The sequence below is a fragment of the Caloenas nicobarica genome, chromosome 1 (genome assembly GCF_036013445.1).
Source record: "Caloenas nicobarica isolate bCalNic1 chromosome 1, bCalNic1.hap1, whole genome shotgun sequence".
NCBI classification, from domain to species: domain Eukaryota; kingdom Metazoa; phylum Chordata; class Aves; order Columbiformes; family Columbidae; genus Caloenas; species Caloenas nicobarica.
This window is the reverse complement of record NC_088245.1, coordinates 64,279,673-64,298,717: the sequence shown is the minus strand read 5'-3', so window position 1 is coordinate 64,298,717 and position 19,045 is coordinate 64,279,673. Positions and strand designations below refer to the sequence as shown.

At 38.3% G+C, this 19,045-nt stretch overlaps 1 protein-coding gene across 2 annotated transcripts in view; it reads right to left on the bottom strand.

Annotated features, from left to right (window-relative positions):
- Positions 1-2,336: 2,336 nt before the first annotated feature.
- Positions 2,337-19,045, bottom strand: part of TRIM24 (tripartite motif containing 24) — a 60,504-nt gene continuing 43,795 nt past the window's right edge. Inside the window, exons 9-19 of one of the 2 annotated variants that reach the window (XM_065633093.1) lie at positions 18,089-18,354; positions 17,288-17,452; positions 15,571-15,750; positions 13,101-13,236; positions 12,300-12,372; positions 10,574-10,742; positions 9,710-10,023; positions 6,836-6,968; positions 5,367-5,441; positions 3,947-4,096; positions 2,337-3,083 (exon numbers count right to left, since the gene is read on the bottom strand). In XM_065633093.1, the coding sequence (XP_065489165.1) occupies positions 2,874-3,083; positions 3,947-4,096; positions 5,367-5,441; positions 6,836-6,968; positions 9,710-10,023; positions 10,574-10,742; positions 12,300-12,372; positions 13,101-13,236; positions 15,571-15,750; positions 17,288-17,452; positions 18,089-18,354 (1,871 nt within the window). In that variant the 3' untranslated portion in view covers positions 2,337-2,873. The remainder of the gene's footprint in view (positions 3,084-3,946; positions 4,097-5,366; positions 5,442-6,835; positions 6,969-9,709; positions 10,024-10,573; positions 10,743-12,299; positions 12,373-13,100; positions 13,237-15,570; positions 15,751-17,287; positions 17,453-18,088; positions 18,355-19,045) is intronic. The other variant, XM_065633103.1, reaches the window with a different exon arrangement.

Here is a 19,045-nt window from a genome sequence, read left to right as displayed (position 1 = left end):
TCTCGTGGTCATTTGAGAGGTTACATTTGTGTACATGGTCACTCAAGGATTGCTGAATCCCAACTGTTGTCTGAGGGCCTCATGTAGTACAATCATTCCATCCATACGGGAACTTCCAATATGTGATAAAAAAGCTCTTTTAAAGTGGCAATATTTAAGTCCTGAGGCTCTAAGCAATAGATGTGCTCCTTAAAGCTAGGCCTAAATGAACCAAATGAATAAATTTTTAGAAAAACGTAAGTAACTTTTTGTGAAAGCTAGACAACGAGATGTAAAAAGCCTGTCTGCTCTTCTTTCAGTTTATTAGGGCAGCATCAGTCCACTCTCAAGGCAGTTGCGGGGATTGCCTGTCAGAGGCGAGACCTTTTGGACATATCCAAATGCATACTGTTTTCCCCTGTATCCATTTCGGTTGGTTTTCATGTGCATTTTATTAATTTTATGTATTTTTTTTCTTTTCCCTTTTTAGCAAGTAAAATGAAAGCGAGTGTTTGATGTTGGATTGGGTAGGAAAGAAAAACAAACCTTTGGAATCTGTCATTTCCTGTGAGCTGCATTTGATGTTGATTGCTTCTCCACACCATTTCCATTATTAAAAATTGCAGCTGAACGGTGTTAAGAGCTATGATTTGTATAGACAAATGGCAAATTTCTTAAAGATATTCCTTTTCTTATGATTCAATAAATAGATACTTTCTACCTATCCCATGAAGTGAGATGAAGACTCTTCAGTAACAGCCACGATTCAGTGGACTGAGGCAAAGGGGGAAAAATACGCAATGTAGATGCGGTCTTTGCTATAGTGGCTTGAAAGAACACACTACTTTCCTTTAAAAAAAAACCCCAGCATTCCTCAACTATTTAAGTGTATACCATCTGAAATAAAGTAGTTACATTTAACATTTCAAACCTCACTGCAGCGCCAATTTCTGAACGTTCTTAGGGTGACATCCAAGATCACAAAATGAAAGTTGAGTCAGATTTTTCCAGTGGATTATTTAAACATTTTCAGACAGTTTACAGCAGACAGATAAGTAACTGGACTGCAGGAGTACATCTGCGCTCCTCTCCCCAGGATCTTCCACTGGGAGAACAACTTGGTTGTGAAGCTGCAGAGGGGTCTAACTCCACCTCTAAATGTGATAAGCCCCCCTCAACAAACCTGTTCCTGCAACTTACAGTCCAGAGCAAACCACAGCACTTTCCTCTGGAAGCACTGTTAAACTTGGTAACAGGGGACTTCTAGGCATTGCCAGATCTTTAAGATTTCTAATGTCGCGATGGCAGCGCCGCTTATTTCTTGAGTCTGTGCTACTGTCAAGTGCACTGATCGCACCTGTTTTGTTAGAATGGTCTCACCTCGCTGCCCTGTTCTGCTCCTTCACTTCTCTTCCTTTTTTTCTGGTATTCTGGTGCGGTAAAACTCAAAAGCTATGTCAAAGGCCTGCTGCGAACACAACCGAGTGTTCTTTTGAAGTGTCCCCTACATTTTAAGTGTGCACTGTCACTCTGTGACAAAGGCAGGTGGGCACTATCTCACCCGGTGAGGGCCTTTTTCTGAGCGCAGATGTACACGGGAGGGAGGCACAAGCAGAACTTGGATCTAGACCCTTCGTTGATCTACCCCCAGCACCACACCAGTGCTACACGGCAAGTCAAAAGCAGCCTTGTGTATACTCAGATGTCTTCAACAATTCCAATTGCAAAATTCTGGCACAATCAGAGCTCGATTAATCCAACAGACTGCCTGCTCTCCTGAAAACTCAGGTGTTGTTTAAGATGACATAAATGGAGAGTATAAACCAACAGCGGGAGCAACCACAGACAAGTACTTCTCTAACTCTGCAATCTCTGAGGGCAGAAACAACCATCTATATATTGTTGTCAATGCTTCTGGAAAGTAGACAGAACAAAAAAAGGTAATTTGTCCTCACCTTCTGGTGATTTTAACATGGACAGATGAAAGGTTGAAGAGCAATATCTTTCTTTTTTCTCCAACTCTTCAAACTTGGGTACTTTCAAGTGAACAACAATGCTGGTTGCATTCCGACATCGTATTTAGAAATTTGGAAAAACAAGAGTTTGTGGACAGAAAGGATGCTTTTTTCCTCCCTTTAAACACAAAGACTGACTGATAGTTGCAAACAAATATTTTTCACCTCAAGACTTTGCCATCAACTCCATTAAACAGAGATACATCAAACTTGAGACACCTGTTAAACAAAATGGTACAAAGATACCATTGTTTCTTGCTGGTGGTGACAAAAATGGCACAAAATTCTGCCCTTTACTTCCTCCATTAAAAACTCTCAAACAAATTCTGGTTTTTGTTTGTTTTTTAAAAGTTATTTTTAATACACTCTCCCTTACATTTTAAAATTACCAATAACTTCTTTGGGGGCAACTACACTTTCATTGTACCAGTCAGTATTGCAGGACAATAATATTACACCATCTGTTTTCATGGCTTGTGTTAAATACAGTACAAAGAAACCAAATCATGGCCAGCCACATGCCTTTAGTAAAATTAAAAGTCTGGCGAGATCACATTTTCTTCAAACTCAGAAAGCCACATGTTGAATCCATGTAAAGTTTTAAAGTTCAATTGTATACAAACTTCTTTTCTTGCTCAAAGTAAAGTTAAACAGCTGTCGCTCAAGGCAAATGGCAATTTCTGTGCTGCTCCAGAATGATGATGAAAGTTTGGAACTTCAGAGAAGCTCTCCATATGCCTTTGTGTTTCAGACAAGGAGTAGAAAGTCCAGTAAACATCCACAAACCTACAAGTCAAAGTAGTCACATTTCTTCTTTTCACAATGAACAGTGATAAATATTCTCAGTTTTTAAAAAACGTTCGTAGTAACACATGTGGCTCATTTAAGCAACTGACGCTCTTCTCCTTTGAGGCGCTTTTTCCGGGGCTGCACAAAGTCATCATCTGAGTCGTCGGTAAGTTCCGGATTATCCTTTTCACCCTGGCAGTTGGGCTGTACAGGGAACTTTCTCTCAGGATAAAGGTTACTCAGAAGTTCTTCAAAGTACGCTTCAAGCTTCATGCCAGCATCAGCCACTTCTGAATCGGGCTGTTGGGTGAATTAACAACATCAGTGCATCATGAAATAGCTTTGTACTTAGGTATAAATTAGGTCCTTTAGGTGCTCTTACAAATTACAAAAATATCTACCGGAGGTAAGAATGGCACCTGTGGAACACGTGTCCCGAAGAGCACAAGCCTGCAAAACAGAGGGCGAGGGTAGAGCTTTTGACCAACACCCCCAGTGACGTTTTTTCTCCAATGGATTATCACAGCAGCCAATTACAAAAGCCAAACTGCCTGCGTTCTGAAAGCTATATAAAGATATTCTAAAAACTCTTAAATCCTAACCAAAAAAAAAAAAAAAGTTGGATTATGCTGTGAAATATATAGGTATGCCTTCAGGGTGTTAAAGTGCTTTGGAATGACTGCTTGAAATGCATTTTGGGCTCCACTCAGTACCTGCATCCCTTTTTCACCACTTGTTACTCTGTGTGCGCTGAGGGATAATCATCACTCAACATGCAACTAGAAATGACAAGAGTGAGCAGAGACATCTCAGAATGAAAATCCCACTGAATTTAAGATTGGAGGCGAGGAGGATTCCACCAATTTTTAAATCAAATGCCCACAGTTAAACTGTACGATAAACAATTGTCCCATTCTTTACCTGCTGTCTTGTCATTCAGCGAGCGTGTTTGTTACAATCCTCCTTCCTTCTGTGGAAGGATCTCCGCGACATAGTCATCTAACACCCCCATAGTTTCAAATGTGATCTATGTTTACACTGTAGTCTCATCACCAAAATAAGTTTAACACCATAAATTCTTGTGTTGTCAGATCTACCCCCACCACAGTTTTACTGAAAGCAACTAAACCTACAAAACCAGATAAAGTATCTACTTCTCTGACCTCATTAAATTCAGCACAGTTTTGGAAAATCAGTCGGAAATCAGCCACAAAGTCTTCCGGCTTCGTGTAGAATGAATTGGTCGCTTCAAGTCTTTTCTTGATGGTTGACAAGTCCATGGGCTTTTTGATTATTTTGTAGTAATCAGGAACCTAAATGGAGAATAATTTTTTTTTTTACTGAATGCAGTTATGTTCATTACTTATTGTTTTATAAACCTTTAGCTCTGAGGGAGAGGGCAAGATTTAGTCTCATCTTCAAAGTACGATTTTAAGATATAAGAACTGTACAGTTTCTGGAGTGTGATGTATGCTAGTTTTGCTGGCTAAAATATACTCATCCCAATGCCTACTTTAAAATAAAAGAAAAACAAATTAAAAACCCACCTATATTGACTACATACAATGGAGCAAATGATCTGGACGTTATTTTCGGATGTAGTCAAATGAGCCATCTTAAAGTTTCACTCTCAAGACCACCGTATGAGAACTTGGGCAACCCACTCAAATGGAGACAGTACATGGGCTGCTTAAAATGAATTTTGGTCACAAAATATGTCCTTGGAAATGGTGGACAATTTCAGAGATATCAATGACTTTGGCATCCTTAGCTGTGGTTGCAGGATTGAGATTTATTCTTTCTTTAGAAAGAATTAGAAATTAGAAAATATGATGTGAAATACAACTGTAATATTTTCCCACTTTTTTCATAACTAGATTCACTTTTTAAGATAAATGCCTGAATTTAGTAATGCATGACCATCATATTAAGCAATTAATCTCTTGTGCCCTTTCTTTTTACTAAACTCTGTGGAGTGTACTTCAAAAGAAGAATTCTTATTCAAATGGAATACAAAGGGTACATAGGAGCATATTACTTATTGATGAATTCTTTTCCCATGGACTTGTGCTGAGGAAAATAAAAGAGGTGCTTTTCATCTGATCACGCTGGTAGCTCTGTGTGTCCTTGGACTTCTAATGCACCCAGGTACTGTTTACCATTTTAAACCAATAAATTTCACGCTAATAATAAATTCAGTTTCTTATTAGTACTATGGAGTACTCTCATTCTCAAAACGAGGTGATTTTTTTTTAAAACCCAAACATATCCCAATTCACCTTTCTAGTGGTATCACTCAGCGTTGTGAAACAGCAGACAGTGAAAGAACTTGGTATTTGTGTCTGGTTTTGAAGTATTAAGTAAAATCAGTTCTTGGGGAATTTTACTAGCAAATGCCCTTCCAACCCAATGCTTCAACTTTTATCTCCCCTTCGGACAGTTTTAATAAAATTAAACATGCTCAATGCACTCAATGTCTTGGAAACTTCGTTCTGATAATGGACCGTGACGGGACATAAAAATGCCATTAGAAACATATCAATTATGCTACAAATATAAAACGGAAAGAAGTGAGGTACATACTGTGGGAGGAACTGGATCTTGAAAATCAAGACTCATTTCATGACAGTAGAGGTATAGCAGCAATCTTTCACACTTCTGTGTCGAGAAAAACAGATACCCAAGTAATTATAATTAGAGAATCCTACATGATTTGTTCTAAATTAACAAACTATAGAAAATACCAAACAGATGTTCAGTACTCCCCCAAACTCTAAGCAGGAAAGTGAGCATAGAAACTGTATTTGGAAGCAAGATTAACTAGTGGCCTCCAGTGTTCCTTCTCTGCGATAAATTCATCATCAAGTCTCAAATACATGCTAAGAAACCTCACACAGTTACTAAGTGTTATTCAGCATTTGTTGAGCCCAGCAGACATTCTAGGGAACAAAAAAGCATGCGTGGCTCTTAATGCTTTACAAATATTCAGAGATAGCAGTAATATTTTTCTAGATCTGGGTATACCTGCTAAGCCTACAATGCTTTTTGTTACCAGTGGGAAATAATATCTTTTCTTTGTGTATCCAAATATTTTAAAGCCTTGAAAGAGATTCTAAAAATGGGTTTGTGTGACTTTATGCTTGCTGATCCTTTACCAGAATATTTACAGGGCTTATATTTTTATAACTTACATTTAAAGCAAAATACAAAATTAGGTGGTTTTTTTCCTTTTAGATAGCAGCACATGTAAATAACGGTTCTATGGGTAGACTAAGACCCCAAATAAAATACTGATTTCAGTGTATTTACACAAGTTGCCAACTGAAACCCAGTAAAACACTGCTGAAAGTTTCCAATACAGCTCAAATTTCTTTAAAAAAAAGTTCTAAATAATAACGAAACGACTACAAAAAAATAAGAAAAATCAAGAAAGGCAAAACCAAACCAAAACCACACCAAGAACCCAAAAGATTGTTGAGCAGTTCAACTGTCTGCTCAAAGGCACAATTGTTTTAACTCTGAGGTTTAAGGAAAAAACAAAAGTTGGATACCCACTGCCTGCTTTTTAGCTTTTCCATCAAAACATTCAAAGCTGGAAAATGACAGCAGTTATTCCCAGAGTCTTGTGTTAATCTCTGCAGGATCAGTATTGCATCTCTATATATCTTCATTGTGAAAGAACCACCTTAGTTTTTTAAAAAGGATGTTGGCAAAGTGCTTTAAAGACTAAAACCATCTGTTGATAATGTCAATCTATGCCACATTTGGAGAGTACGAAGAGAAAAACTCTCAATGCCAGGTTGCTGTGTACGAGAGCTCTTGTTAGCGACAGCACTTGGCGATTCCTGGAACACAGTCCCAGTTCAGAGCAGCAGATCAGAAATGCTTGTCAGACACTCAGAATTCTGCGTTGTTCAGCCTGTTTACGCAAAGGCTGCTACGATCTCAGAGCTTATTTTAAAAGTTATTTCTCCTCCTTTAGCGTCACTTTTCAAAAGATGAGTACATTTCAGAATACAAGAAGCAGCAAGACAGTACTCATTTTATCTTACCCTGCGGTCTATTGGCGCCAAACCCACAGTGTCTTCCAATTTTCTTTTTTCAGAGCTGTGCGCAGGTTTATCACAGTCATATTCAACTTCTGGCTTGGACAAATCCCGACAGAATGTACAAATCCACTCTCCACTAAAGAAGACAAACAGACACATTGACCCCGGTGATGCAGCACACTCTTGACAAAAGGCTTTCCAAGTATTTCTGGAGAAGTTCCTCATTTGTGGGGTGTTTTTTTCTGCATCGTGTATTATCTTGTTGTTAGTAGTCTCTAAAACGCTACAAAAGGCAGAGACTGCTGCCAAAACTGCTTTATTAGAACTTTGCTTCCTTTTTAATGGCACTGGTGTCATTACTGGTTTCGTAACAGAAAAATGGTTCGTCATAATAGACAAATGGTGTCTACCCTTGTTAGTACTGGAATTTTTTGCTTGAGCTTATAGGATTCAAGCAAAGCACTAATAGCTATTTCCTAATACAGAGAGACTGAATGAATCATATAGAGATCAAACTGAAGGAAAAGTGTTAGCGTTGTATGGCGAGAACTATATATTTTCTCTACAAGCTTGATCTACAACACATTCCTACTCTATACAGATTACTCAGAACAAGATTGTTTTGGAAAACCAGAAATTCTTCACTCTCTAAAACTTTCAGATGCTCCCAATTTTAGCAGTTAGTCTAGGAAAACCCTACAAATTCAAAATGACAGCACAAGTTTACAACAAAATTAATTCTGCAAGCTATGTTTGCTGATTCTCTAATACAAGTTGTGAACCTTGTTGAAAAACTTAGCAAGTCTGTGTTTTTAAAACGGTTCTTCACAAACGAAAGTGGCCATGCTTGCAGATAACCACAAGAGGGCTGAATTGCACTGCTTACATAGTAGACAGAATTCAGCAATAACCAGTTAAGAGATCTAACTCCATGTATTTACTCAGGCATATGTTATAATAATATCTTTGTAAATGGGAAATAGTTTCTGCAGCACCTTTTAGTTCATTTCAACAGTAAGGCAGAAGACTTTCCAAGCTAAAAAAACCATTCTTACGGGTTTTTATTTAGAGTAATCCAAATATTTCCACCATCTGCTAGTTGTAGCATACAGTTGTGAATAATGGGCATTTTCCTTCAAAGAGATTTTTACCTTCTACTGTCTTAACGTGATGCAGTTATTTATATGACAGTGACACCTCTGTGCCTGGACTAGCAGCAGAGAAATGACATGGTAGATAAGCAAAAATAGATACAGGCCATGATCTAAAAACCTTATGATACAGGAAACATATAAAAGAAAGATGAATGAAGAATTTAAATATCCAAGAATGAGGAAGAAAGTGGTGGGTTGGAGTGAAGGAAAAAAGATGCAGCGACCTTGTGAATCTATAGGAAAAACTGTTCCATCCATGTGAAGCGAGAATAAAAACTAATAATGAAAGAAGCAGGCTGGCACTCCTGACATCATAATAGAGTCATAATTCTGTGTGTTTGAAGGAACTAATGCTAAGAGACTGAAGTTTGTTAAGCAGCTGCAAAAGAAAAACCCACAAAGGTGAGACCAAAAACCTGACACATCTGAAGACAGGAGGAAAATCAAGATAACCATGGTCTAAAGTTCAGGAACACAGTGCACTTGTATTAAAATGCACCTTTACAGATCTGAACACTTGTCGGGAAAGTTGGTTTTGGCTCCCTTGCCCCTGGATGTCATCACCTCAGTTTCCACAGCATGATCCAGTAAAAAAAGAGAAATTTCAAAGACTTATTCTCGAAGCATTAATTTTGATAGAAAGTGTTGTGAACACATAGCTATCTACCTCCTTAAAGAGTACTTTTTTTCTTGTCAGAAAAGCACAAATGTTTATTAGTTTAAGTGCTTACTGTAACTTTACTGGGTTTTGCTTACGGCACAAAGCTGTAATATAGCATAATTTTATTTTTAAAAAACCCCCACACTGTAATTTGAAGTTTTGAAAGGTAAAATAAACATTTTTATGTGCGATTTCTAGTGACATTTAAAAGAGTAGACATGCTTGGAGAATTATGCTTGTTCAGAGAAGCACAGAGATTATCAATGTACTAAACCAAGGTGCTATCCAAATGTTTTACACCAGCAAAGTATGCTGATATTTAAGAAGAAAACCTAATATTTGTAAGAGCATTAAACAATGAACATGTTATGACAGACGTTTTTATCCTTTAATACTAATAAGCTTACTGCATGGCATTTCCAAGTTGGAACATTGCAAAATGCCGCTTATTTTAATCCAAGACACTAATTCCAGAAGCAAATGCCAGTAATGCCTATAATAAGAACAACCTGTTTAAGACTGTATTTTGAAACTCTAGAAACTGAGTAGTTGTTTTGTAACAGGCAATCAGGAAAGTCTACTGGTTATTTCAACATAGAAAGAGATGTTACCAGAACATGCCAGTCGCTACATCCCATGCTTGGAATGTAGCCATGTATAGCACTAGAGTTATAATATATATAATTATAGTAATAATATACTGAATACTATATTAGCTTAGATTTTTCTTTTTATTACTATTATATTTTATATCATGCTTAAAACATTGTATATCAGATTGGTAATTCTGTGGCCCAATTTTAATAATAATGCCCTAGATGTAAGTGACCTTGCTTAATTGCCAAATAAGTGAAGAGTTTTATTACTGTGGCTGCACATCTGTAGAGTTAAACTGGAGTTTCAATGCAAATTCCAATTTTCACCAACTATTACAACTTCTGGATGCAAGAATTCAAAGCTGACTGCTTCCTTCGAGGCTGAAACTTCTTGCACCGGGTTCCACAATACAAAGCTTATGCCTTTTAAAGCACTTTTAGATGGAATCGACGGCGTTGTAATTACCTTGGAAAGCTCCTCAGTGTAGGGACATGACAAGAAAGATGGAACACTTTGGGACACTTCTCACAGCAAAGGAGTTCCCCTCCATTTTGACATACAGCACACCAATCTTCATTGGGATCATCCTCTTTTCTGCCCTCCCCTGTGTGGGACGGCCCCATCCACCCCGTCTTCCCGCTGGACGTGTTCTCCTGCAGCATCCCCGGCTGATCATCGGTGCTGTCCGGTGCATCCGTTCTTAAAACAGCTTCATCAGAGGTGGAATTGTGATTGTTATCTAACAGCAACGAAGTAAGTATGCTTCTCGGAAAGGTGGTCTGTAAAAAGAAACAAATGAAGCCAGAGTATAAAATTTGTGTAAATTTACATGACCCTAACACAACAAATAAACTGACCGGAATAACAAATGTGTATGCAAGCAGCCATACAACTCGCAACAGGCGCGAAAAATGACTATCGTACTATAACGTCAGGCAACTAAACACAAGAAATTAACTATGAAAGGCTATTTACCGATCCACTAATAAAAACTAATCTTTGATGCCCCAAAAGTCTAGCAACCTTATTTATGTATATTACTGCACTATGACTAGAACTTCCTAGTACTCCACGAAAATTTGACATTTGCAAGCTCTTTCATGCCTTCCCAGGTTTTCAATAGATAAAGGCAGACAGATTGCACCAGTTAATTAACTGAATTGGCAGTAGAGATAGTTTGATTTCGAATTTCACCTTTTCCTTTTATTTAGCTCTATGTTTTTCCCTGAAAAAGTCCTCAACACAATATTAGGAAATTATTCTATTCCCCACAAATGCAAAACACCCTCCACCAAAGAGAAAGGAGATCTTGACAACTGTTAATATTACATTCCGAGGCCGGGATTCCTCATCCGTTTCTTGCTTCACTACAACGATTGGGAAATCGAAGTTCTCATTTGGTGTGCTTGGCTCCTGTTTAATTCTGATCGGCTCCAACATAACGACTGGGACTTTGTGTGTAGAATCGGCTCCTGGTGGCCTGCTGGAGGAGCCAGAGCTGCAAATGACAGAAAGAGGTGGGGAAAAAAATGGAAATTAAGAGTCAGAACTGGACGCCTTTTGTACACTGATGCTTTCCAAGACCTCAGGATGCTAATCCATTTTGCTGCTTTGAATCCTGAGCACTACAGTATTACTTTATAGAACACAACATCCAAGTTAATTTCCTTTCATGTATGTTGAAAAGGCATTACTAAAAGGGAAAAATTTTATGGCGCAATTCCAGAACCAGCTAATTACTCATGGTTTTACTTCCCATTAGTGCAAGACTTGCAAATAATCTCCAGTTCTTTTAGGTCACACACAAAAAAGCACTTCCACTGGACATTACCTCACTCCTCATGGAGGACATGCAACTGTGTTTTTGAGAAGGCCAGTGCTCTACAGAGCCAAACTGATCATTGTAAACCACGCAAGGGAATAAACCAGATAAAACACATATATACGTTATCTTGGAATATCACAGAATCACAGAATCTTACAGACTTGCAACTCTACCAAAACTAGACCCTTACTTTTAGAACTGGATCTGTCTTTTTTCATATGTTTAGTCATAATAGGATGAGAACGGACAACCAAACTCAAAACCACCAGATTACTGGCTTTTAATATGTCCTGGTTTCACATGGGAGATAGTTTTCTTCCTAGTAGCTGGTATAGTGCTGTGTTTTGGATTTCAGATGAGAATAATGTTGATAACACACTGATGTTTTACTTGTTGCTAAGTAGTCAAGGACCTTTTAGCTTCTCAAGCCGTGCCAGGTGCACAAGAATTTTAAATCTAACAAAATGAATTCAAGTAGCAGCAGAGAGAGTCATGTTTTTCTTAAATGCAAGTAAAAGACTCTTCAGACAAATATTTAAATAGTTCATAAGAGTCCTTCACAGAATTTACCACGTAAATGGAAGAGAGTAAAAGATACTCTATATCGAAAAGCATCTGCATTTCCAGTTTGAGCATGATGAATTTCACTTGATTTTTCTCTGCATGAAAAATTAATCTCATGTCAGATGTGTGCTCTGATTTCTCGGAACACATCAATGGAACTGCGCTCTTCAAACAACATTGTGTAAATCTATTTGTTCGTTAATATTCCATCACTAAGGGATAAAAACATTTGTGTAGACTCTCCGTAGATATCTAGTCCTCACTTAACTAATTGTGGCATGGCAGAAAATTCTTAATAACCCTCTTTGTAACAACAATTCCTTAAATCTGAAGTCATTTATAGTTTCATGAGGACTTTCAATACGCGACTTTTTCCTTTAGCTGATTTTTCCGAATTTAAAACCTACATTAGAATTGGCATTCTTTTAATAATGCCAACCTAGCCATCATTCACAGAGTTAATACACTTTTAGATGTGCTGTTAATACATTCCAAATGGAATTACTACTTTCAGAATGCAAAGAGTGCTGTAATAACCATCAAGCCTGGCCCGTTAACAGAGAAGGTGAGGCAAATTGACTTCTGTATGCATTAAAGGGAGAAGAGACCAAGATATGTTCTACGGAGGTAGAAGTTACATTTTATTCTCTCCCACTCTTTCCTTACCTCTCTCTGCTCCCAACACTGGAGACACTGGGTGAACGAATTGGAGGGTGTATGTTTGTCACACTGACTCCTCCTAGGACAGAAGAATCTGATTAGAACAAAACACAGATCTGTGCCAAGTCTGAAATGTGATTCAGAGAAGTACACAGGTTTGGGGCAAAATTTCTCCTGTAGAGTCATTTATTTAACCCATATCTCATTCAATCTCATGAACGTTGCAGGAGTGCTCATTGGGAATTTACACTCATGTAGCCTCATTACATGAAAGGAAAAACAAAGCATATTTTAGCAAAATGCACCAGGCATGGTGACTGAAATGCAAGTCCACCGCATGTAGCTATGCAGAACAATCACCTCTCTCGTCAACTTGTGTCAGTGCTGCACTACCCTTCAAGTGAAAAAGTTTTTCTGATATCCAAATGGAACTTCCCAAGTCACCATTTGTAGCCACGGTTTCCTGTTATATCCTATCCTGCTTTTTCAAATACTTGTCTCCTACCACAGCTTCTAGGTTTTAATTTGGTGCACCCCTAAGAGTGGCATTTTTCTATGGATTTCTGTGCAACTTGCTAAAATCTGCTGGTTTTCCCTCCATGTTTTTAAGATCTGGCAGCTTACTTTACTAAAATATTGTCTCAACTTTACCTCCTACTAGGGTTTCTACAACTTCGCCTTCATTTTCCTATTTCTCATCTTTGATATAAAATAGAAGTAACTAATTCTGATATCAGTGTTAACATTGCCACATTAGATTTTTTTCCATTACACCACAAACAGAAAATTGCGCCACATTCCAATTACCTGAGAGGCCTGGTGATGGTACCGATGAATTTGGTGACTGCACAGTTCTGTTCGAAGGGGGTTTTGGCTGATTCTGCTCTGCAGTGCCATCCTTCCTTACAACGTTATCCAGTGTGATGTTTCCTGAACAATCAATCTAAAGGTGGGGAAAAGAGGGGAAGCAGTTACTGTTAGGAGAGAAAAACAAACAAAACCAAACCACAACAAAATTCCCCAAACAACAACAACAACAAATAAACACTCCATGCTTCTGCCATACTGTTATTTTGAAGGTGAAGACCAAACTGTATTTCAGCTAACTTTAGCCACCCAAAAAGTGAGGTGGTTACATTAAAACAGGTCATCCTGCTTCCTTTAAAAAGAAAAGAAATGGCCCAATCCAAGCAGTGATTCATTTTAAGATCAGATGGTTGTGCACGAGACAGTTTTTCTCCATCAGCTACATAGAAGGCTTACATTAGACAGGTAGCTTTCACACACGGAAGTATGAGACGAATTTTTATCTCCATACCTTCTTTTGACATGCTCATGTTATATCCTCCAAAAAAGACAATAAGCAATACACAAACTACTCATTAATTCACTACCTCAAGGGCCACTTCAGTTCCATCTGTCCCAAATACCTTCAGGGTAGAGGCCAAGCATATTGACTCAAAATGCAAACAGCAAACCAACACTCGTTGTTTCCACCCACAGACCAGGCCCAACAACTGAACTCTCTTTTAGGGGCTCCCAATTTACCACTCTAACTTTCTGTAAAAATTACACATTCTGGTTTGATAGAGGAATGACCTTTTGAAATATTAGGGTTTTTGCAATACTTAAGATCACGTTTGATAAGAAAATAGGTCACCTTGGTATCAGTTTTCTCAGTTAAACAGACACCTCACAAATCCACTGGTATCAACTGTATTGACCACTGAAAGTCTAGTTTATAAATAGAAATAAACTGAAGTGGACGCATATTTGCAGTGATTTGGGCCATGTATCTTAATAGCACGAACTTAACCATATACAAGTAGAAGAGTTCATAATGATACTGTGCACAAAAACCAGTACGCTAACATGCCTCACAGACTCAGTAGTTTTATGATCATGTTGTGTAGTTCACCTTTTAAGCTTGACAGATACTGTGTGTACTCTGTGTACTCTGTTTAAAAAAAATAGAATATTTTTATCCGTTAGTTTATTGTTGAGAACAGAAGGCAGACGGGAGAAACAGGGGTAACAGCAATTTATGACTAGGAAAAACATATTTCAGGTATCTACAAACCTTGGGCCGCAAAAATAGGCTCAGAAGTTATTTGAAAGAATAAAGTCAACTGACTAAAATTCAACAGGTCTAACACAGACCTCTGACAAACATGTATCAATCAGAAACTATGAAAGAGAAGTTTAGAAGTTTAAGAAAAGATGATCTTATGATGCTCCTTCTGTCACCTGCTCACAGGCATGTTAGGTGATATACAAAGAAAAGAAACACCAAAAGGAAAAGATATAAGGCATATATCCAGGATACTAACAATTAATACCTAAGACAGCCCTTTCAATAAGGTACTAGAAATATCATCAGCAAACCAGTGCTATCTATGGACACTGGTAAAGAAAAGTCAACTCACTTTTGTTAGTATCATCATAGGGGGTGGGGGGAAAATATGCAGCATCCAAATTAACAAGTGTAATTACAACTACAACCTGCAATGTTATTTTTCTTAGTTGTCCTAACAGACGTCTCCCAGAGCAGTTCCAAATATTACCAGCATCATGTAGGCAATCCTGCACTGTTATCTGGAACTGTCTCATCTTGAAAAACAGAGGAAAAATTTCAGTCCAAAAGGTTTTGTCCTGGTTTTGGCTGGAATAGAGTTGATTTTCTTCCTAGTAGCTGGTACAGTGCTCTGTTTTGGATGTAGTATGAGAAGAATGTTGATAACACACTGATGCTTTAGGTGTTGCTAAGGTAGTCAAGGACTTCTTGGCTTCTCACGCTGTGCCAGGTGCACAAGAAGCTGGGAGGGGGCACAGCCAGGACAGCTGACCCAAACCCAAACTGGCCAAAGGGATATTCCATACCGTATGTCATGCTCAGTATAAAAGCTGGGGCAAGAAGAAGGAAGTGGGGGACATTCAGAGCAATGGTGTTTGTCTTCCCAAGTAACCATTGTGTGTGACGAAGCCCAGCTTTCCTGGAGATGGCTGAACACCTGCCTGCCCATGGGAAGTGGTGAATTAATTCCTTTTTTTGCTTTGCTTGCATGTGTGACTTTTGTTTTACCTACAAATTTTATCACTTCTATTCTTCCGATTCTCTCCCTCAAGCCACCAGGGGGGAGTAAGCAAGTGGCTGAAGTGGCTGTGTGGTGTTTTGCTGCCAGTTGGGTTTAAACCACGACAGGTTTCTACTTTTCACAAACATTAAGACTTACTTCAAAATAGAATCCATAAAACATAGCTCTTATGTTAGACTTACATCAGGAAGTGATGGCAGATTGTAGGAGCTACCCACTGGAGAACTCAAATCAATGACAGGGGGACCATATGACTTCCCATCACATTCTACAGCACTAGTGACTGTAGGGCTGGATGGAGTAGATGTTGTGCTGCTTGCAGTTGAAAGGGCAGTTGAAGATTGCCCACTACCAATCTGCCACTAAAAGAAAAGACGGTAATCCACAATTCAGCATTATATTTTTTTCAACAGATCCCATCACCTAGATACACTGGTTCTAATTCAGCAGTTAAACAAGCAGGCTTAGTTCAGTAAGCTGAATTCAAACATAAACCCCTGATTTACTCTAAAGTTATCTAATTTCAAGAACCAATCTTACACGACAAGGGAAGATGACAAGCAGTTGAAAATTATGAATAGAAGAAATGAATGGGAATTCTTACATTCAAACCTATATCTTGATGTTAAGTATCTATTAATATTTCATGCTGCATTGACAGTCTCATGGGAGAAATGTAACAGTTTTAGTGAAATAAAAGCATTACAGATAATAGGCTGAATGCACAACTGCTCCAATGCTTTATTAAGTAAATAGCTATAGTGTCACTTGGATGCCATCGAGCATTTGATGTCGTGCTTCCCTTAACAACTTAAAGTGATTAAGCATTTGAAATGCTGACTGGATCTCCACTCACATATATGTTTTAACACCATAATAAGAAGCGCACAGTCAAGTCAGACTAAATTTCTTTCTCATTTAGACATACGCAGTTTTCAATGACTTTAATAGAATTTCATGGCAACCATAGGCAAAATTTGACTCTGCTCAATTCCTTTTTAGTCAGTCATTCTATTTACTGGTTCCTAATTTCAGAAAGGCATTACTAGATAATGAACATACTTGAAAGAAGGGCTTGCAGACAGGCCAATCCTCTTTTCAGAGGCACAGAAGTGACTTATTTTTTGTTACTACAGGTTCTCTTAAATATTGTATAGCTTTCTTCATTTTTAACTCTTTGACATCATAAGCATTGCAAACATGAATGGTATTACTCCACTTCTCAGGTCACAGATCAGATTCACTTGATTCTTCCCTGCTTTCCTCTAGTGACATGAGTTTTTCTTTCCTTCCACATACCTAACCACTCACATGTTAAGACATAGATTTGCCTTCCTGAACGTTCAGAAAACATGTGAAGTGTTTGCTTCTGCTCCAGTTCAACTGCTGATTAGCTGGGTATTTATCAGTCTTTCTCAGTAGAGGTGCCAAAATTGTGGACTTCCTTTTCTCGCCTTGTCTGTAGAAGCTCAGATTTGGCACCCTCTGGAGAACGGTAGCAGCTGTAGTTTTTTAGTCAAGCTATTACCTGGTTCCTAGTGAAATCACTAAAATCAAGCTAAATAATGGGATCTTCTAGTTGTCTGTTCACCAATTGTAGTGTGCAGACCATGGCCATGTTAAGCTTTGTATAAGTGGCCAGAACAGTAACAGGAAACAAGAGAATGAAACACCTACACAGCACACAGTGGCTCACTTCTGTAATGCTTCAGCTGCTTAGAACTGTCAAAATTAAGGAAACTCAACAGTTATCAAGAAAACTGCGGGTATCTTGTCATAGAGAAAAACACAGTCTCTGTTCTAATTGAAAAGAACTCTAGAAATATAATATAAAAGATAATATAAAGCACATTTTATGTTTTGTTTCTACATGGGAGTGAAAAGGGAAAGAAACTCTACCTGTTTTATAGCTTGCTGGGCCAAGAATGCCATCTGCAATGGGTTGGGCTTTATTGCTTGCCTTGGCGGGTTCTGATTTTGGGGAAATCTCATCTGTTGTGCAGGAAGAGCTGAACCATTGGGCTTGGGGCTGTGATTCTGAAAATGAATCAAGCGCGGAGGTGCCTACATGAAAACAAGCAAACAATTCCGCAAGTTAGCTGGTATCTGTTCTAGGTATTTTTACCAAGTGGTCCTTTTAAACTTCTGAAACTCTTTACAAATTAGATGCAAACAAATATTACCACACCATTTACCTGAATGAGCACACAATACATTGATTTTCCATGTTAAAAACAAAACTCAGTAGATGGTTTTGAGTTATTCTGATAGAACAAATGCGGATACATCATAAGGGTCAGTGAGAATATTTCCAACTTGGAAAGAGATATGGGAGAATCACAGAGTTTTATGCAAAATAGTCGGGGAGAAAAATAATGACAGATTTAACTTTTTAATCATTTGACAAAAATACAAAATATGTAGCTCGACACTATATATGGTTGGACACATTATGATTTTTTTAATTAATAAAAATAGGCTAAGTGCTACCACACATCCTGCCAGACAAGTTTAAAATGCCCATTCAATTCCCAGTAAGGAAAATGTTCCCTAACCCATTTACATAGCTACATGCTAAAGATGAAGCCATCTGCAGTTACGTATCTAAATTTCATTTCTTTTTTCTTATCTTTCTTTACTTTCTCCTTCAGTGCCATAGAAAAAAAAAGAGAGTCTTCTCTGGAAATAGTCACGACTTACGTGGTGAGAAGCAGGAGGCTGCTGCATGGCTCCTGGCATTCTTGGATTTGGTAAAACTACCGGACCTGCTCTGCGCTGAGCTTGCTGTCTCTGAGCCATGACCTGTTGCTGCATGTGCTGGAGCCGGAGCTGAGCTAAGCTTATCTGTGTTGGGAACTTAGACAGCTGGTTGGAAGGTAAACTGCCTGGTGGCTGCAAGTTTGTTTCCATCACAGGGCTCTTGGGCATATTTGGTGGGGTTTCTTTATCTTCAATCACCAAAGAACCTGGTTTAAACAAAACAAATAAAATTAATACAAAAATATTGCAGTTAGCAGTAATACTATTTTTCACAAATATGCAGTCATTGTTTGTTATTGTAATGTAGCAAATAGATAAACATGAGACAGAGGACTCAGTTTGTTTCGTTTCCCTGGTCACTAGTTGCATTTTACAGCCAATTGTCTTGTGCTACAGCCTTCTCTATATGGTGGATTCTCCTACGAAGGTGTCCTGGCCTCTCCAGAAGAGCAAGGGAGCAAAGTTTCAATGGGAAAGAATATCCTGATCCGACCATCTGATAAAAAGATTTAACTGTATAAATGAAATTGTGATCCTTTCTGGCCTCTGAGTCAACACCATGGAATACTCAAATGATACTCTCAGTTGCTACACACCACCAATTCTAGGATGTGATGGGCACCTCCAGGAGATGTTTTACATCTTTCCACTGACTTAGAAAGAAATCTGACTAGACAGGTAACTTTTAGACAGTAATGCTGAGTGAGAGAATTTATCTGAAGAGATATATAGTGTGATTACGTGAAACACTCATGAAAAATTCTGGCTACCCCATCCAAGAAGGATGAAGGCCAACTGGAACAGATTTTGATTTGATTCAAGGGAATAGCACGCTGTTTGTACAGGAAAGGACAAAGGCACTTTCTTTGTTTAAAAGAGAGTGAAGTAGGGAAAGTT